At 39.2% G+C, this 21,805-nt stretch overlaps 1 protein-coding gene across 3 annotated transcripts in view; it reads left to right on the top strand.

Annotated features, from left to right (window-relative positions):
* Positions 1-21,805, top strand: part of scaper (S-phase cyclin A-associated protein in the ER) — a 107,517-nt gene that overhangs the window by 32,872 nt on the left and 52,840 nt on the right. For all 3 annotated transcript variants that reach the window (XM_089127495.1, XM_089127494.1, XM_089127493.1), the window contains 4 exons: positions 292-399; positions 9,178-9,314; positions 15,299-15,364; positions 16,626-16,752. In XM_089127495.1, the coding sequence (XP_088983621.1) occupies positions 292-399; positions 9,178-9,314; positions 15,299-15,364; positions 16,626-16,752 (438 nt within the window). The remainder of the gene's footprint in view (positions 1-291; positions 400-9,177; positions 9,315-15,298; positions 15,365-16,625; positions 16,753-21,805) is intronic.

The raw sequence follows: 21,805 nt of genomic DNA, 5'->3' as shown, positions 1-21,805 counted from the left end.
GTTGCAATCGAAAAGAAAGTGTCGAAGCTTTTTAGTTATCAGTTATTTGTCAGTGTTTTCAGATTGTCTAGTTCTTATGAGATGTGTCTGTCAGCTCTGCAGATGTCTGTCAGGATCTAGGGATCATATTTAGCTTTAAAGGGTTGGAACATATGTCTTGACACCTGAGAACTGTCAGTCCATGAATGATGCTGAAACGTATTGTGTGGTAGATTGGTGTGTTTCAGGCCCGTGGCTTTATTTTTGGCCAATTGCCTCCCGTGATCTCCGGCCTGTGCGTTTGTGTTGCAGATCTCCTCTGAGGTCCACCTGTTCAGTCACATTAAGGGTAAGGGGCACCAGCAGGCAGTGCGGGACAGCAGCAGCATTCAAGGGCGGGAGCTGTCGGACGAGGAGGTGGTGAGTTACCCCACTAAAAACACTGAAGAAACCAGGGTTCAAACCCAGAGGAGTTTGTGTAGTGAAACTGCAGAGTTTGTAAGATTGGATGCACATTAAATGGTTAGTTCACCCAAAAATGAAAATTCTGTCAGTATTTACTCACCCTCATGTTGTTCCAACCCCGTAAGACCTTCGTTCATCTTCGGAACACAAATTAAGATATTTAAGATTTTAAGATCACTCCTGTATATAGTCCATAGGCTTCTTGAGGGAATGACTCTTGCTGGCATCGAAAAGTCATTAAAGACATCGTTAAAATAGTCCAAGTGACTCAATCTTAAGTTTATCAAACGACGAAAACACTTTTGTGCGCGAAAAAAACAACAAAAATAACGACTTTATTTCAGCTATTCGTTTATTTCTCCCTCTGCGCGAGTCAGGTTACTAGTTTAATAGCGTAAGCTTCTGTTATTGTACGTCACGCGCATCACACACATGACCAGCGTCGGCCAATAGTGAGCCTGCGTGTGACGTAGCTTTACGCAATCACACTACGTTAACTGACTACAGGCCCATGGAGAAGGAAGTGAATAGTTGAAATAAAGTCGTTATTTTTGTTGTTTTTTTGCGCACAAAAGTGTTCTCGTCGTTTGATAAAGTTAAAATTGAGCCACTGTAGTCACTTGGACTATTTTAACTATGTCTTTAATGACTTTTCGATGCTAGTAAGAGTCATTCCCTCAAGAAGCCTATGGTATGCAGGAGCGATCTTAATATCTTAAATATCTTAATTTGTGTTCCGAAGATGAACGAAGGTCTTACGGGGTTGGAACAACATGAGGGTGAGTAAATACTGACAGAATTTTTGGGTGAACTAACCCTTTAAATGCATAAATGACATGTACATTTTATAAAAATGTAAATTATAAATACCAAAATATACAAACAATTATTATACATTTGTTAAATAAAAACAAAATATAGTCTAATCTTGCATACAAATATGAATCATTGTATTCATTCATAGTATTTATTAAAAGTTTAAAACATTCCTTGAAAATGTATTTACTTCATGTGAATGTCACTCTTGCTTATGTTTCTCACAGACGCACAAACAGCACATTTTTAGGGTAGACGTTTAATTTGATGATTTTGCACATCATTTTTCATATCCGTAAAGGTCGAGAGGATCAACACCAACTTTCCCATATTTTCCCCTGGTTTGTGGGACCATAAAAGGCTCCGAGCGAATCAACACTAATAGTGTTTGTGTATATGGCGTGGGGTGAGATCACCCTGCCTTGTCTCTGGGCTTGACTGAGTGCCTCTCCCCTGAAACGCGGCTCGTTAAACGCGGGATCTCTCACCGCAATATGAGATTGGCTTTCACACTGGGCTTCTTTGTACGGCTGACAACTGTTGGTGCTATATGTCGCACCTTTGGCCCCTGGACCTCCTTCATTCAAACCTTTTTCTCAGCGAGTAATATTTAAACCCCCAGTGCTGCCTCTAAATCATTAGCCTTGGCCGCAGCCACCTATTTCTCAGCCTGACAGTGTGATAAACACGCGTGCGACGCGCGTCAGGTGCGGCTGACTTAATGAGGTCTGTCTGAATTGTGGAGCTTGATGTATTTAATTGGATTAACCGTTCACGCGGAACTAGTTTTTAAACGGCGTTCGTTTGGTTTACGTACAAAAGGAAAGCGTTTACCTGTGATTTATACGCCACGATCTGTAACAGTCAGCGGAATTAGCAAAATTGGAAACTTCAGGGTGTCTGAACTGTAAATTTGTCCTAGGGTTCATTACCGTGTCCTTGGCTCTTATTTTTTCTTCTCCTGGAGTTTATAAGCAATAGATGTCAAAATGTGCCGTTTTGGTAATTCGTTCACAGTTGCTGCATTTTAAGGAAACCTGGCCACAGGACTTGTTTGGATAGTCTTGCGATGGACGCTCCGGTCCTACTTATTTATGTCTCTGCTCATTTTGGTGTGCAGTATTTCATTCACACAACCGCCAACTATTTTCCAGTCGGCACTTCCATAATTCTTGCCGTTATGAAAGATTTTTAATTAAAACTAAGATGGTTGGCTGAACCGTGCAGAGGTCACGGCGTAGTTTTTCAGCGGAAGCGTGTCCAGAGGCTCCGTCTGTCCTCGTATTTAGTCATATTTCGCTATTTAAAAGACTCTGGAGTTAAATTGAAAATACAGCGATTATCAACAGCGATGGATCAGTGTGGCTGCAGGACACTTGGATTGCTTCTTGGACTCTATATTATCCTTTATTGGTTGTCATCTGTTCTGGTTTAATGTGATATATCGCCGCTCTAGGCCCGTTGTGTTTGACACGTAGGAGCTTTATTTATCCTCAACCTTTGACGCCAGATCAAGAAGAAACACAGCTGAATGTTGAGTTATTCAAGCTAAAATATCACAGTTTTTCAGAGTCATGGCCTAGTCTAGTGGCTGGCACACAAGTGCTCATGGATTTAAAGGAGTAGTTCACTTTTAAAAAAAACTTTTGCTGATAATTTACACACCTCCATGTCATCCTAGATGTCCATGTCTTTCTTTCTTCAGTCGAAAATAAATTAAGGTTTTTGATGAAAACATTCCAGGATTTTTCTCCATATAACGGACTTCAATGGGAACCAAACGGTTCAAGATCCAAAAGACGATTTCAGTGCAGCTTCAAAGGGCTTTAATTGATTCCAGACGATGAATAAGGGTCTTATCAAGCGAAACGATCTGTCATTTAAAAAATAAAAACAAAGTTTAAGTTTTTTAAGCACAAATTGTCGTCTTGCTCTGTTTTGTGATTCGTGTTCGTGACTCTCTTGTTCAAACTCGTTTATCAAAATGAAACTTAAACTTTGTTGTTGTTTTTTTTTTTTAATGAGTGATCGTTTCACTTTATAAGACCCTTATTAATCGTCTGAAATCGTTTAAAGCCCTTTGAACAGTTTGCAGTTTGCACTGAAACGGTCTTTTGGACCTTGAACCGTTTGGACCCCATTGAAGTCTATTATATGGAGAAAAATCCTGGAATGTTTTCATCGAAAACTTTAATTTCTTTTCAACTGAAGAAAAAATGACATAGACATCTTGGATGACATGGGGGTGAGTAAATTATCAGCAAAAGTTTTTTTTTTTTAAGTGATCTCCTCCTTTAAGTCAAGACTTGTGTTGTATATTTTATATATAAATATGTATTCAGTAGAAATATATTATATTGAACATACTGAATATAAAACAGTATTTAATATACATTAGGGATGTCAATTTAACGTGTTAATTTAAAGCCCCCCTGTAGTCAATCATTTTATTCCTTAAACTCATCTTTGATCACCAAAATGACATATTTAAGCCTTTTTTCGTTGTGCCTTAAAATACCTTGAATGTAACTCTACACCCTTGACTCATTTAGTATGCGCGGTTCTATCAATATGCAAAGAAGCCCCGCCTCCCCGTAGCTCAGAAATTCACTCGTTGAAGATCACACGTTGACATGATTGGTTAAAAGGTAGTTTGTGACGTCAGAAAAACCAACGATTTTCAAACCGGTCCACTGCCAGTAGACATAGACATATAACAACATTAAAACCGTGATTTTCATCACAGGGGGACTTTAATAATTAGTTAACTACGGAAAAAATACTGCGATTAAAATAATTAACGTTAATAATGAAGTTATTTTATCATCCTCAGAATTCCTTTCAAAACAAAGACGTCATATCACATGATGCATCCAATGTTAGAATGTAATCCTGCAAGGGATGTACAAGTCAAGTTTTTTTGTGTACGTCGTTGGTTAGTTACCTTATACCTTCTGTCATTACATTGTACCTGAATGACAAACAGCTGTCTGTTTCACATTGGGGGAAAGACATCTTTTGCCGGGTCTTTTGTGTCAGACAAAAGAGTGGAGGATGGGACCTGTATCAGTGTGACAGTGAGCGCTTCATCATGGCCCCTGAGCATCGGTGGAGGTGTGATGTTTGCAGTTGTCTCTCATTACGCCTCACAGAAAGCACTGTGGTTTTTTCGGGTGTTCTAGCCCACAGGCTGGTCTCTGTCACTCTGTCATCTCTCAAGTCTCCTATTCTCACCATGTGCAAGTGGACACCAGTCCATCACCTGTCCATCGAATTTGATAGGTCGTCATATGCCACATTGTCCTTTTCCTAGGGCATACATTTTTTATGTAGTTTTTTTATGCACAAATCTTTTTGATGCAATCTAAGAGCTTTCTGTTTTCTCCATAGAAAGCTACGCAACTGCCACTTTAATGCTTCAAAAATTCTTAAACAAATCGTAAAACTAATCCATATGGAACAAATTGAATTTAGGCTTTTATTCACATATAAACTGAAGCTATAAACCATACCTGATTAAGTACTGCAAGAACAATCCTTGCTAATGCTCAAATGTGCTGCGTAACATGAGAATGAGCCTCATTGGTGCTTGCTCAAGCTCAAACGTGCTGCGTAACACAAGAATGAACCTTGTTGGTTCTTGCTAATGCTCAAATGTGCTGCGTAACACGAGAATGGACCTCATTGGTTCTTGCTAATGCTCAAATGTGCTGCGTAACACGAGAATGAGCCTCATTGGTTCTCACGTCAAGTTAACTTGCTTGAGCTTCAGTTTACCACAACTGATGTGTGAGTTGATCAATGTTTATATGTGAATAAACGCCTGAATTTAATTGGTTCATCATACAAAGCGATCATGTCCCTTCAGAAGTTTTTTGGACTAAACCACTTAATTCATATGGATTAGTTTTATGATCTCTTTTTTTAACTTTTTGAAGCGTCAAATTGGCAGTTGCGTAACGGTCAACGGAGAGTCCAAAATGTCTCAGATTTCATCAAAAAGATCTTCATTTATGTTTCGAAGACGAATGAAAATCTTACGGGTTTGGAACGACATGAGGGTAAGTAATTAATGACAGGATTTTAATTTGGTTAAGACTAGAGCCCGACCGATAAAGGATTTTGAAGGCCGATACCGATACAAATTTTTATCTTTTGGGGTTTTAAAATCCGATATACCGATATATCGGCCGATATTTTTTTTTTTATTAAATATTGTTGGATTTCACACACGTGTAAAAGAAAAGCTAACTTTTCTGCACAAGATACGTTTGATACTTTTTCTCTATGTCTAAATGTTCACTCCTCGCAAGTATAACTTACATTTTACAATGCAGGGACTGTAACTAGAGATATGCTCGTTATAAATACAGTAATCATTACTTTATTTAGGCAGAAAAAGTTCATTGTGTTCATTAATGTTAACGTTAGCGGTCTTCTACTGATGATAGTGGCATTAGCTTGCTTTGTGGTTAGCTAGTCTATGATGAGCCATAATTTAGCAATAGATAACATCATACTGCAAATTGTAAAACATACATTTTCAATATAACAGGCCAAGGAGAGATGATTAAAGCGTGTTTCGTCCATTTTTATTTTATTTTTTAAATATTCATTTATCGGCCATTATAACTGCCGATACCGATATTATGGAAAATGCCTAATATCGGCCGATAATATCGGTCTGGCTCTAGTTAAGACCCAAATCATTTTGAAAATCAAATTATAAGAATATGTACATTTTTTTAAAAACTTTTTTTCTGTAAAACCAGAGCAGTGGTGTTATGACATGACTTTCTTTTAAAATGTATTCTTTAATTAAATTCTGTTCAAGTCTCAGACTATTGAAGCGATTGACTATTGCCATAATGGTAATGGTCTCCTCACAGATCTGTTTTTGTGCTTCTCCCCTCTCCTCCAAACCCCTCTTTATAATCTCAAGATGGTGCACGTCTTTGAGGTGTTATAGAAACAATCGCATTAAGTGAACGGCAGGCGAAGTAGATCGCCTTTCAGAGAGATTACTCAACAGATGCCTCTCTGGCCACAGGGAGGCAATGGTTATGACTGCAGGGCTCGACTCCTGTTCCCGAGGGACACGGGGGGGGGGGGATGCCTCTTCAAGCACACGCACACACACGATCGCTCATACATTTGAAACACTATATGATGCAAATGTACAGATTTCAAACGGAGGTCCGTATGGCAATTTGTCACATTTGTCTAAAACTAATTCATTAAGGACAGGTGTCAAGCATTCGAAGACGGTGTTGGCTGCGGTCGTTAAAACTTTGTTATTGTTCGTTTCGGTATTGTTCAAAGTTAATGGACCTTGTGAAGAGCTGTTGGAAGAAACGGAGAGTCGGTGTTTGTGCAAACGTTCAGTTCTCTCCGCCTCCTTATTAGTTATTTACGAACCCCCAAAACCCAATTTTTAATTGTGTCATCATTTGCTCGCCCTCAATGTCGTTCCAAACCTATGACGTTTTTTTCTGCGGAACAAAGAAATTTGGGGCCAAATCAATGTTCAATCAATTCAGGATATTACCCACTCACTACGATTTATTTTAATAAATGGTTCAAGTTGGTCACACGGATTGAAAGGTGTGCTTCATACATCGCTACACTATAGACAAGAGGCAAGGGACTCTATTTTTCTGTATGTAAAATTGCAGTAAAATTTTCCTAATGTGACTGCACCTTTAGTCCCAACATCGCAAAAATCATTCAGTATAAACCATTAGGGTTCCCACGGGTCCTTGGACTCATTGAAAGTTTGTGAATCTGAAAAACAAAATTCAAGGCCCTGGAAAGTTTTTGAAAATAGATATAGGTCCTTGAAAGTGCTTGAATTTTTTTTTGAAAAAAAAAAAATCCCGCCGGTCGGCTAATGTGTTATTTCGCCAACACTTCGGGACACTTGAATATTAGCTTGCTTGATTTATGTCAGTTACTCACATTTAAGCGTTACATTTAGTGTTTCCCGCGTGAGGTACTTATACGTTGCCATGACGTTCACAAAACAACTATGATGGTACCTCAACGTTTCACAAACACACCGTAACACATTGCAAAAATAGGCTGAGACCTGGAAAATGCAAATTTCAAGATATTTGGAATATCTTATAATTTATTTGATCTACACTATGTTGTCCCCAAGTCCTTGAATTTGAGGGTTTTGGACCTGGAAAGTCCTTGAATGGTCCTTGAATTTGAGGTTAACCGAGGTGTGGGAACCCTTATAAAAGTTATTGCTTTAGTCCAACTAAAGACAAACTTTTGTAGTGCCGGTAAATGCACTTCATGACTTGATATATTACAGTGAAGATTCTTCTACCTTCCAACAGAGCTGAAAACTCAGTTTCTTACAATATCCCATTCCTTCTGACAATTGGTCTACCTTTGTAACTGTAACTGAAACGAGGAACCAGGATATGTATTTGCCTCATGCAGTGCGTGTGCCCAGGTTTCTGAAGAGCTCCAGAATCAACCTAGTAGGTTTTTGGCTCCCATCCTCCGTTAGCATACGGCCTCTGAAGTATCGACTCAGAGTGGGAACTCTTATCTATCTCACCCGCTGCTCCCATCCTGCGAGGTGCCGGATGACAGAATAATTGGATAATTGCTTTCTGGCACATGCATCACTTCGTCCGCAATTGAGTTACATCCGTCTTTCTTCCCATGGAAATATCGGCATCATCAGAAAGAGACGGAAAGCTATACCTCTCCCCCATAACCCCCCTCTCCAAGCACTTCCGCCGCCTTAATGCCAGCAGCGAGTGGAGGAGATGCCTTCATAATTGTGGAGCACAATGCCTGGGCCGGGAGGACTTTACATGCCAGACAAAGAGCTCAACACCTGGACTTTCAATGGAGGTGCTCCACTTTACATCTAGTGTGGGAGTTGAAGCCCTGCCTTTGGACATGTGCTGTGTGGAGAGGTCCCGCGGAATTGACGTTTTGATGTTTGATCTCTTCTCTTGTCGCTCTGTTCCGACACACCCATGTGTCGTCATTCCATTGTCCTGTAGGGACTTTTTTAGAGGCACGTGGCTTTGAGCGGAGAGGTCTCTCTATGGAGCTGTAATGAATCTAATGTGCTTTTTTGGCAAAATATGGACTAGTTAAATCAAACTTTGATTAAGCCTTCTCATCCTACCACCTCATGCCTGTAAACACACTTTGTGTGTTTGCTTCCCAATGTACAGTATATTGTTTGTGTCCAATTAGTATATTATAATATTATTTACATGCCCTTTCCCTGCCCTTCAAATGAATTGAAATTGTTCAAAATAATTTTCAGTAAAATTGAAGCTTAAATAAATATCGGATGAAAAACCTAAACACAAAAACTAGTGCTATGAAATCGATTAATCGCATTTAACAAAAAAGTTTTTGTTTACATATGCGTGAGTATGCAGTGTGTATATATACAGTGTGTGTGTGTGTGTATATATATATATATATATATATATATATACACACACACTGTATATACGCACGCACACATATTTCTGCGTATACACACACACACACACAAATATATATATTATGTAAACAAAAACTTTCATGTTAGATGCGATTAATCGCGATTAATCATTTTCACAGCACTTTTAAAAACTTAAAAACAAAAATGAGAAATGTTGCAATAGCAACGAACTGAAACAAAGTTTAAGCTGAAGTACTTAAATTATTAAAGTCATTTAATAATTTTATTAAAATTATTATTTTAATAATAAAAATAAATTAATAAAAACTTAATTTTTTTAAACAGTTCTATAGACATAATTAACGATAATAAAAACGACAAGAGCAAATAACTGAAATATTTAGAAAACACTTTTCTCACAAAAAAAAGTTCTAATATGAAAGCATTTTCATAATTTAATTCTCCTTTGTTTTTGTTTTTTTCCTCAGGAACACCTGTCTCAAAAAAAGTACATCGTAGACATCATGACCGACAGCAGCGTGCCCTCGGACAGTGCAAAAGATGGAGAGGAGAGACAGAAAGCTCGGAAAAAGGCCAAGAAACTGCGGGCGCGCATGAACTCAAGGTGATCCGATCACATTCTCTTCACGCTTTCTTTTCTTTATCTCCCTCCCTCACTCGAAAGCGTGGTGTTGTCGCGTATGAGAGCTTTATGAGTGACAAGGAGATGGAGAGCAGAGGCGATGTGCATCCTGGCTGTCCACGCGGCAACACTGATGAGCTTAATTTATGGCCACTCTCTGTGATTGGGGAGAAAAAAGTGAGAATCGATCTGTTAGCCCCTCCCCACCACTCCCCCACTTTCACCTGTTAAGAGCTTTTCTCCTAATTGGTTGCCACCACGCTGCCAAAACTGAAGGCTTCTCTACTGTACAATAGTATGTTAAAGTATGTGTAAAGCATGCCTGTTTTTTTTTCTCTTCCAACTATTGATTTTTAAATGAAGTATCAAAGAAAATCAATAGTAATCAACAAATAGGAGCGAACGCCTCAGTGTCAGATCCTAGACCTGGGCACTATCAATTTTGCCTCCTGTCACAACTGTTTGTGTGTGTGTGTGTGTGTGTGAGTAGAGTTAATGTGGTATGTTCGATTGTCAGTAAGGCTAAAAAAGAAATTAACGTCTTCAGAGTTTGTTTGAGTTTGTTCAGTGTACTATTCTAAAGAGCTAGGAATTGTGGGGAGAATATTTGTTACTAACTGCTAATGTTCAGTCTAATTATATATTGAAGTGAATTCTGTAAGGTTTTTATTTAGTGACAATTTTTAGAAACTTATTTAAACAGTGACTACAGCATATTAATTAATGAAAAAAATATCTATGCAAACTTGTAGATATTTATAAGTTGTAATAAAGTACTGACTATGTAAATACTGATATTGGTTGTATATAAAGTAAATGTATTTGTTCAAACACAAATTAGTCAATGTAAGTTAATTGCAAGTCAAAAATTTTAATGAAATTTCATTTAGTTATGAGATTTGTAAGTTGATGTTTCCGCTTAATTGCTGTGTTTTTAAGTTGTAATTTAGTTATACAAGTTAAATGTGTGTGTGTATATGTGTGTGTGTGTATTTATATATATATATATACACTGCCTAAAAAAATAAAGGGAACACTAAAATAACACATCATAGATCTGAATGAATGAAATAATCTTATTAAATACTTTTTTCTTGTTTTTACTTTTTAAGTGTTGTTTAAGTGTTCCCTTTATTTTTTTGAGCAGTATATATATATATACACTGACCTAAAAGATTATTAGGAACACAGTATATGTGTGTGTGTATGTAAGTTATACTTATACAAGTTACGTATATATGTATATAAATGTTATAATATTTTTGTTGTAATTTCTGTTTTAAAAACGTTTTGATGAAGTTATGTTCATAAGTTATAATCCATCCATATCCATCCATTCTCAAAATCGCTTGTCTTATGTAGAATCGCAGGAGTTATATGGTTATTTTGTTATAGTACATCATGAAATTTCTGCATTTTTAAGTTGTAGTAATTACAACATTGACTAAAGGTGAGATTTAATTCAAACTTATGCATGTTGAAATTGAATTACCCTACAATTTCTGTGCTGATAAGGTGTGATTGTAATGAAATTTCTGCATATGTAATTTTAATAATATTACAGGCTTTCATAAGTTTTTATATATTTCATGAGAAATAGCGACAAAATATGAGACGGTTATCGAGATTTCATTTTTGTAAGTTGTAATTGTTGCATCCCTAGTGGCCTTACAGTAATTGTAATTTTTGGACACACACATTCTCTCTCTCTCTGTCTCTCTGTCTCTCTCTCTCTCTCTCTCTCTCTCTCTCTCTCGCTGTGAAGTCTACTAACAGTCTTGCCGTATAGAGGAGACCGGCAGTCTGCGCTGGTTCTGAGCTCATTAATATAGAGGTAGCTCAGAGGGCAGAAAACAGCTCTGAGCTTTGGCTGGGAGAGTGACAACATGAGCCTCCTCTGTTCTCTGTCACTCCTGTGCTGAGCCCTGCAACACTCACGCTGCGAGGGAAAGAGGGCTACGAGGAAAGAATGAAAGGGAGAGAACAGGCGCTACACGCTCATAAATCAAGGCCGCCCACAGCCCTCGCTTGCTGAGGTTGGCGGCTCCACCGCGGGGTGGAAATGAGCCGTTTTATAGGAGCACAGTGTGGCGTTTGTAAAACGCTGGAGAGCTTTTCTCAGCCCTCCCAGGTAGCCCTGTCCCCCAATGTCATTGTTAAGCCCGCTCAGTCCCCGTCAGGGCCGTGGCATGGAAAAAGGCTGTTTAATTTCCTTCGCTGGACCCTGATTTATTCTTCAAATATATGGCTTGTTCTTCATGTGCAAACATGTGTGGTTTTAATTACCACGAAAGTAGCATGTCCACCCGTGTCAGCATTGGATGTGGGCTTTAAACTTTTCGAGGATCTCTTAACTCTTTCCTTCTCTCTCTGATGGGCCTTTCTCTTGTGGATGGTATTTGGCAGGTTGCATTACTTGTCTTTTCCCCTGGCTTTAGAACAGAGTTCTCAGTGTGTTGGTCTACCTCAGAGAGGGCGGCGCACAAAACACCCCCTGTTCAGCACTCCTAGAGGAGTTTACTCACAAATTGAGAAAAAAAGTTCCCAAGTGGAGAGAAGGAGGGAATAGATGAGCTAAAAGGAAACAAGGTATGGGTCTTGGAAAAGATGTGCAAAAAAAAGGAGACATTGAGGGAATATGGCGACCTCAAAAGAGGAACCTGTCTTTTGCAAACTGACAAATGGGATACTCCATGGTGTGACAAAGACAAATCTTCAAGTTGTGGCCTCTAGACTCTTTAGACATAGACCACTATGATGTCTTCTGTGAATTCTGAACCAGTTCTGACTTGATGCCCACTAAGAAGGGACTAGTGAGCTCCCTTTTGCAAACTGACAAATGGAATACCATCCCATGGCACTGTCAGTCTTCAAGTGGCCTATTGTGAGAAACTGTTTCGATCTTGACGGTAACACCCTGTGCTCTTGTGCACTGCACACTGGCTCAAGTTTGCAAGGTCACCAAGTGCATGATCTGGACGTTTGCCGCCCTCCTCTGTTGGGTAGTCACCTGCTGTCATGGCACCAACATGTGGATTTCATGCAGCATTAAAGGGTTAGTTCACCCAAAAATGCAAATTAAGTCATTAATTACTCACCCCCATGCTGTACCAACCCTGTAAGACCTTCGTTCATCTTCGGAACACAAATGAAGATATTTTTGATTAAATTTGAGAGCTGTATAACTACCACATTGGCTGCCTAAGGGACTGGCTCTTGACGGCCCAGAAAGTCAATGAAGAAAATGTTTTAATATCCCAAGTGACTACCGTGGCTCAACTATAAGTTTATCAAGCGACGCGAATACTTTTTGTGCGAAAAAACTAACAAAAATAACGAGTTTATTCGACTATTCCTTTTCTTCCTTGTTGGCCTGAAACGAGACTTCCTTGGATTTCCACGACGCATGCGCGAGAATTGCGATCTCCTTCAACTATTTCAGTTCAGTTCTCGCGCATGCGTCGTGGAAATCTAAGGAAGTCTCGTTTCAGGCCAACAAGGAAGAAAAGGAATAGTCGAATAAAGTCGTTATTTTTGTTTGTTTTTTTCGCACAAAAAGTATTCGCGTCGCTTGATAAACGGTAGTCACATGGGATATTCAAACATTTTCTTCATTGACTTTCTGGGCCGTCAAGAGGCAGTCCCTTAGGCAGCCAATGTGGTAGTGAGACAGCTCTCAAATTTAATCAAAAATATCTTCATTTGTTTTCCGAAGATGAACGAAGGTCTTACAGGGTTGGTACAGCATGGGGGTGAGTAATTAATGACTTAATTTGCATTTTTGGGTGAACTAACCCTTGAAGACTGTACAAGTGGACACCTAGCGGCCACGCTTGAGGGTGTTTGTGTTCCTTCATAATCATAAAATGACACATTGCAAACTCTACAGTCTTGTGAACTTAAGGGTTACTTGCAAGGGAATGCCTTTAGATGACTAGACATCATCATGTGTTCCATTTGGGACAGGGCCAAAGTGTCTGCATTTCAACTTTTTAAGACACTTGAACCCTGCTAACCTATTTGCCATCAAGCGCATGTAAATCTTTTCATTCTCTGATGGATCAGATATTTATTCTACGTATAACCCCTTGTATACATTTGTTGAATTTATAGATGGATCCAGCTTCATTCCTCTCAGTGGATATGTTCCACAGTTCACGTTTTTCCCTCCCTTTTCCTCGTCCTTTTATTCATCATCAGTCAAATTGTCTTGATTGAGAGCCTCTCAAATCCAATATTAAATATTGCAGCGCTGCCCGACCAGATCTCTGTAATTGGGAGTGCCGAGTGCCTGAGTCTCCCATAGCACGTTTAAAACGGATACACTGTATTTGGGTTTTTTTAATCCGTCCGAAGGCATTGACGGTTTTACAGTTGATTGGGAGGAGGGGGCCGTCTGCGTCCAGCTTGGGCGGAGGTGAATAGTGGGGCACATCATGATGAATTGATGATTAGCTCTGCATTGTAGCTTTGTAGCCCCCCCCCCCACACACACACACTTATAGCTGGTTACTAATATTTATGGTGCCCGGCCCGTTTAATGGGGCCTGCCGCGTTCGGAGATTGATGGTCCGGCGATTGCCCCTCTGTTTAACCCGTGCAGGCGTAAAGCTGTCAAAGAGGAATATTGTAATCTGGAGGATGAGGACGAGGCCAGGTACGGTTCACAATCTTTTTCCGAGTCTATGTATCGCCCAGGATCCTTTCACTCTTTGAAAACAAAACACTTCAAAAACGGTCTTCAAAAATGCTATGCTACCCCAAAGAAAGCCGAGTCAAATCTAATTGTGTTTATAGTCAATTTATTGATATGCGTCTCAATAGGGTTAGGGTTAAGGGATCATCACAAGTCTCCTGTCCTCTATGACACATTGATACATTCATTTAAAGTCACTATTCAGTGTGATTTATCGCCTCCTACAGATCAGGACCAGAACTTTATTCACCTCAAACTCAATCACCACAAATGTTTTTATTTGTTTTGTTTATTAATTGAAAAGTCATAATTCACCCGTTGAACCTGCAGTGAACAATCTTGTTGTTATTCCTGTTATTAGGATTAATTTGCAGTATTACACTGTATAAAAAAAAAAAAGTTGATGCCTTTAAATTTAAGTACATTCAACTTGGATGTTTAAAGGAACAGTTCACTTAAAAATTACAATTCTGTCATCACTTGCTCACCCTCAAGTTGTCAAACCTGTATACATTTCTGCTGAACACAAAGGAAGATATTTTGAAGAATGTTGATAACCAGACAGGACCTTCCTTAGTAGGAAAGAAAATACTGGAAGTCATATCTTCACTATCTTCTTTTTGTGTTCAACAGAAGAAAGTTTAGTTTCATTCTAAGTGAATTATTCCTTTAAGTCATTTCAACTTTAATTGACAATTAGTTGTCTCTGATGTTCTCTTCCGGAAAGAGTTTATCAGCCCCTGAATCTATCCATCAAGCGTTTTGTTTTTGTTTTTTCTCTCCCAGGAGCTGATCGATCACCCTTATCTGATTGAATGGGATGTGATTGTCATGAATTTTGCTCGGTGGTCCACACACCAGTGTACTAGAGCTGACTGACAGCAAAACATTATTTTGGTCTGTGACCCACTAGGAGACTAATTCGCACCCTTCAGCCAATCGTCTTATTTATTTTCAATTTCTGGACTTAAATAGTGTGGCTATTGGAGAGTCCGTTATTCCCTGCTGTGAAACAACATCCTCTGCTGTGAGACCTCTCTGAAGACCGAGTGTTTGTGACTCGTTCGTGCTTGTTAGTTTGTGATTGCTGCTAGTGCGGTCCAAAGACTAAATAAACAGTTTGAGGCTCAGCTTGACCTCTTGACATTTTCTTTGTTCAGCATGTCGTCTTATCTTCTCATGTCTTCAGGCTGACAGCCATCGGACTCCTCTGTTGCTCTCCGTCTCTCTCCATCTCTTTCTGACAGACTTGTTTGTCTTTCTTTTTCAGGGCGAAGGAGTATGAGACATGCATGGAAGCCAAGTCCCAGACCCCCGACTCTCCTTACAAGGCGAAGTAAGCTCCCCGCTCCACTTTTAAGGATCGAATACCCAACCTGAGGTTTTCTACTGAGTAATCGTATCTTAATGCTGTCGTTTAAATCCAAGCTTTACAAACTATGCCAGCGCTGGGCTTTCCTTTATCAAACCTTTTATAACTATGCAAAACTGATATACAAGCGGATCTCCTCTTAAAGTCTATAATTCTTGCTGTTTTGCTCAGTGTGGTCAGATTCAGGTTTTTGTTCAGGTTTCAAAAACAGGTTTTGTTCTTTTGCACAATGATAGTAAAAACCCAAAATCATCTATACTTGTGACATTCTATCGGTCCATGAAAAGGGAATAATATATCTTTTTAAATTAGAAACAATATGCTTAAAATTTCTAAAAGGACTATGGTTAAGGTATGGCGAAAGCTCATAAAAAAATAATAAATAAATAAAAACTCTATATAATATAAATAATACTAAGAACACTGGTCATATTTCACACCAACCCAATAAATTGTTTTTTAAGATAAGATAAGGTAAGAAAAACCTTTATTTGTCCCACAGTTGGGAAATTGTGGTTTTCAACAGCAGAGAAATAAGTATACAAGCACAGACAAATAAAAGAGATTCCATTTCTTACCCAATAAAAAACGGAATTTCTGCACAATAAATAAGACAAAAACAGACTATGCCTTTTATAATGTCCTGCGACATAATAAATAAATAAATACTGATAGTAAAAATGTATGCACAGATAGCATAGAGTCATCAGTGATCATTGTACAGTTTTTTGCATAACGCTAAATTATTATTTACAATTTATTTATTTTACTATTTATCTTTCATAACCGTTCAGCACATTGGAAATGACTTTGTTTTTTATATTGTAAAAAATATTTATAAAATCAGAATACTTTAAAGCCAGTACAATAGATACCAAATGCCGTGCATAAACTTTTATTTATGTTTTATTTATTATAGTAAAATTATTGTTTAATATGTTTTTAAATGCTGAATTGTTTTTACATTTGAATCTGAACATTTGAACAACAAATAACAAACCCATACTAACTGCCTTAATTTATAAATGCCTTAAATATCTATTTTCTCAGCCAGTAATGAGAATTGGGGAGAAGAAATGTGGTTAATTATCATAAAAATAATGTAATGGTATAAGCTATACATATTTTAACAGATTATTGACCAAATTATCCTCAAATAAAAATGAAAACAAATTGATGTATTTATGATTGTTTTGAGCATGTGCATGTGTTTGTTTTCTTCCAGGCTCCAGCGTCTGGTGAAGGACCTGGTGAAGCACCAGCAGGGGCAGGACAGTGGTCAATGGGCCAGTAACAAAGTGTCTGGCCTGGACAGAACCCTGGGAGAAATCTCCCGCATTCTGGAGAAACAGGTTTGATTATCCATCTCCCTGGTGTGTTCTGATAGGGACGTACCATCTAAAGCAGTTTTACTGAAAATACTCCAGGACTTCACGTAGTTCAGTGCACTTTCTTAACTGAACAAAGCTGGAGATACCAGTAATAATGACTGAATGGATGTATGCTTTAAACTGCGGTTTATCTGTCCATCTTTACTACTGCACAGTCACACCAGGGTTCTTCTGGAACTGTAAGCAGTGTTTAGACCAGTCTATGTCAGGGGCTTGGGGGCTTTAGTGTGTGCGTGTGTGTGTTAGTGAAGGAAGGGATTTGACTTGAAGATAAGCCTCTAGGCTGCTCTCAACACCGACTCCACTGAACCGCCGGCTTTGGCTGCAGTCCTCCCCGTCTCGCAGTCTATGTAGAGTATCGCTTTCCATCCCCAGCTCTCTGCCCTCGGTTATTTGCTAATGAGGGCCAGGTTAGGTGCTTGTTTTCATTGCCGCAGATGTTATTAATTGGCGAAGATCCCCGTTTGTCAAACAGGCGAACATGTTTCAGAGCGTTTGGCTTGCTACTGTTGTGCATTGTGGCTTTTGAACAAAAATATGTTGGTTTTTCAAAAGTAAAATAATCCAAATGACTTGAGGTAACAATAGCAGGGAAGCTTTTGAAGATGTATTTTAGCGATTACTTGAGTTTTTTTCAAATGCTTGCTTGGCATGTCACCACCCACCGTGAAAGAGCTATATTAATATCCCACAATTCAGTATGAGCTGTGAGATTAAATCCATCAATTGCAGTGTTTTTGATAACCTTTTTAAAGGATTAGTTCACTTTAAAAATAAACTTTTGCTGATAATTTACTCACCCCCATGTCATCCCAGATGTCCATGTCTTTCTTTCTTCAGTCGAAAAGAAATTAAGGTTTTTGATAAACACTCTAGGATTTTTCTCCATGTAACCAAACGGTTCAAGGTCCAAAAGACACTTTCAGTGCAAAGTGTTTAAAGGGCTTTAAACGACAAATCAAGCTAAACGATCGATTTATTTATTTATTTTTACAAAGTTTAAGCTTTATAAGCTCAAATGGTCGCTTTGCTCTGTTCTGTGATGTGCATTTGTGACTCTCCTGTTCAAACTCAGTCAAAATGAGTCAATTCATTAATTTCGTTCATTGAATGAACCAAATGACTCGAAAAAGATTTGTTCATTTTGATGAACGAGTTTCAACAGGAGAGTCATGAGCGCGCATCACAGAACATTTGAGCTTATAAAACTTAAACTTTGTTATTTTTTTTTAAATGGCCGATCGTTTCGCTTGATAAGACCCTTATTCATTGTCTATATTAACAATGATTGTGTTTACATTCACTCTTGTAAACCATTTCATAATATTATCTTATAGTTAGTAAAGTGTCTGAATTTAGTTTTCCCAAACCTCATTTTTGGACCTTGAACCAAAACTCATTTTCCAAAGTAGCTAGTTTGGGGTTGGGTTGCCTACACAACTAGTTGACTAAGCAGTTTTAGCTCAAACCCCTGTATAATTAGACTGGTTTTAGGTTCACCTGACCCCACTTGAACCTTATGGACTGTTTACATAAGATGCATTTTTGCATTCAAAATGGCTTAACGTATTTCAATGGAATGAAACAATGCATGAGACTCAAGGTGTGTTTTTAAAAGTTGGATGCTCAAAATGTTGTGTGTGCGTGTAATGGGACACTCAAAAAAGCTGTAAAAGATGTTTTTCACCACAGGCTAGAACTATAATAGTACATTTTGATAGTTATATGAGAATAGGGAAGTCCACACCACAACTAAACCGATAAGAGAAAACAGCCAATCAGAACTTTAAATATACATATAATATACAGAACATTGTGTTGGTGCTGATTCATAAATGTATAATTTTAGTTATCTTTATAATTATTGTTCTTGGTGTGAATGGGCCGTTTAGAGTTATTCTGAATAAACACTAAAAAAATTAAATAAACTAGTCACTAGTAGTCACACTGATTAATCAACTAGTATGTTGGTCAACTATTGTGACCCATCTCTAGTGTACTATATATCTCTAAGATCAATAAAGGGGAAATGGATTGGTGACACGTCACACTTTGGTAATGAAACAGGATGGGTACGGTTTCTGTAATACACTCATCAAATGAAGGTATGTGTGGTTTGGTGGGGGTGTGTTTGTGGGTGGATGCATGGTGCATTGATGGGTGTCCTGTATTGACCAGTGGGAGGAGATTTGGGTTGTTAATGGTCTTTCAGGAGGGAGAGGGAAAATGTAAGAGACTGAAGAGGGTGGTAAAACTGAGCTAATGGGCAAGGAGGAGGGCCGAGGGAGGAGAGAAAAGCACGAGAGGAGTGAAAGGGATGTAATAATCAGCCATGAACCCAAAATTTGGTTTCATATTCAGAATCAGTTAACTCAAAAGTGATGGTTTTGGACTTTAGATAGAGCGCAATTCATTACAATACAGATGTCAATAGACATTGTTGAAATTAACCCAGCACTATTCTTTTAGAATCCAATTTTTTTAGACAATATAGCAAGCCAGGTCTGAAGTTACTTAACACTGTTAATATAACCAACATGCTCGACATTCCCTTCAACAGATTTCCTCAGATCAGACCTTGTCATCTCATTACCCTCTCCAGGCCCTGTTCTTCCTAGAAATGTCTCTGAATGACAGCTTCTATCAAAAACATGAGGACATTTCTTCTGTACTGTCCCCAAGGCCTCCTACACAAACTCTTTCTGGAGTTTTCCACAGAGACCTTGCTTTAAAGAACTCACGCCGTTTTTGTTTTCGCAAGTTGCTGGTACGGTGAAGTGCTTGTGGAAATGTCAGCTCCTCAGGCTCTTTCTTGTAGCCTTTTGGGAATAAGACTCTCTTAAGAGTACAGTATCTGGACTTCATTTAGACTGTCAGTCAAATCTGTGGATTCCTCTAGCCTGGTTCCTGCAATGTCCAGCTAAGGTCTGCAAGCCACCAAAACCAAGCAAATCCGTGAACCCTGGATGTTGAGGCAGTTCCGCCTCTAATTCCAGGACAAAGTCAAATAAATACCCTTCACTGGGAGTCTGCGTACACCCCTTCCCCCTCAACATCACCTCAAGTCAAGAACGTTTAGATTATTTGACCTAACAAGCATCTCTCATGTCACTGACTCACCTACAGATTTGTTTTTTTTTCTCATACCCATATCTGATTCAGTCTCCACTTTCTCCACTAATTCCTCGAACAACACCAGACTCTCCGCACCCCTTCTAGCCCCTCAAGCAGTGCAGCCTCCCCCACTCCACTTTCCTCGTGCTGACTTTGCTCGGGCACAGTCTCCGACCTTTGCCCGCCTCTCCCTCTGAGCCCTCTAATGGTTTATTTTGTGTCAAACCAGGTTTCAGTTTGTCTCCCGGAGAACTGGCTGATCGAAGAGCCTTTTTTCCCTTCTTGTCATTCAGGAATATTCAGGGGAGTTTCTTGCTCCTCTGATCTGCGCTCTCTTACCTTTAGCAGAATGAGCTCACATATTTACATTCTGCCAGGGAGTGTTTGTCACTGCTTTCAAATAAAGACCAGGCCGAGATCAACTGCCTTTTTGACACTTGAGGGACTGTCAGGAACATTCTGGGCCTGCTGGGCCAGCCAGTATTTACATTTTCATTTGCCAGCTGTCAGAGGTTGGCTCCCCTTGGTGGCCAACTGGTGGCTTGCTATACCTGATCAAGAGGCCCAAGATTGTGGAAGGGGCCCTTCCAACATTGTACAAAGTACTTGCTCTCAATCCATGTTTGATGACTTGGAGAAAGGGTCCTGTGAATGAAGCTTCAGTTGAGAATAAAGAACAATAGGCTTAGTCTGATTTCGGATCCACTAGATGGGCAATCTTTTTATCTCTTGCCATGCATTTGGCTAATTGCTGAATTGTCTATAGAAGAGGTTCCCCACCCTGGTCCCGGAGTTCCCCCCAACACTGCATCTTTTAGATGTAATCCCTAATCAAACAGAACTGATTCAACTCAACAGCTCATTGGTAGAAAATCTAAGACAAGAAATGGTTGTGGAAGATCTGGGTGATGTCTAAAATGTGCATTATGTGGGGGATCTCTGGGACCAGGGTTGGGAATCAGGGTTGGCTCCCCTTGGTGGCCAACTGGTGGCTTGCTATACCTGATCAAGAGGCCCAAGATTGTGGAAGGGGCCCTTCCAACATTGTACTTGCTCTCAATCCATGTTTGATGACTTGGAGAAAGGGTCCTGTGAATAAAGCTTCAGTTGAGAATAAAGAAGAACAATAGGCTTAGTCTGATTTCAGATCCACTAGATGGCCAATCTTTTTATCTCTTGCCATGCATTTGGCTAATTGCTGAATTGTCTGTAGAAGAGGTTCCCTGCCCTGGTCCCGGAGTTCCCCCCAACACTGCATCTTTTAGATGTAATCCCTAATCAAATAGAACTGATTCAATGGTTGTGTAAGATATGGATGATGTCTAAAATGTGCATTGTGTGGGGGGATCTCTGGGACCAGGGTTGGGAATCATTGGTCTATAACCTTAATTTATAAAGGTTTTTTTAATCATTGGTTTGTTTTTGAGGTTGTAGTTTGTTGGGTTTGGGATCATTGAAATGCATGAAAAGAACCACATTTTTCAACAAGCCTCTTCATAAAGATCTGTGAGGTGATTGGGTGTTGCCTGTCTGCTGCTGAGGGACAGGTCGAGCTTTAGGATTTAGCTAGCCGGTTTAAAAAAAACATGGACATAGTTTTTGCATTCCTTCACCATGTGCTGTCAGTAAGGTAATTTTCAAACCCTAATTGCCTAGTAATTCTTTTGTTCCACTTGGCTGTTACTTGTGGCTGTAAGAGAGTAGAGGATTCATGTTTCCCCTCAGGTGCATGTTTGAAGGGGCACGAAGACAGCTATTAGAAGAGTCAGAAATCCGTAGTGGAAAGAATTGCCTTTGGGTGGCTAATTTTTGGATACCAGCTTGATATTTGAACTAATAATGATGTGCGGCTTTTCCATATTCTCGGTCGGAAGTTAAAAGAATCACATCATGAGTGAAC

This window comes from Pimephales promelas, chromosome 25, assembly GCF_988280905.1.
Source record: "Pimephales promelas chromosome 25, fPimPro1.hap1.1, whole genome shotgun sequence".
Lineage (NCBI taxonomy): Eukaryota > Metazoa > Chordata > Actinopteri > Cypriniformes > Leuciscidae > Pimephales > Pimephales promelas.
Note: the sequence above shows the minus strand (reverse complement) of the source record. Positions and strands in the feature narration are given on the sequence as shown.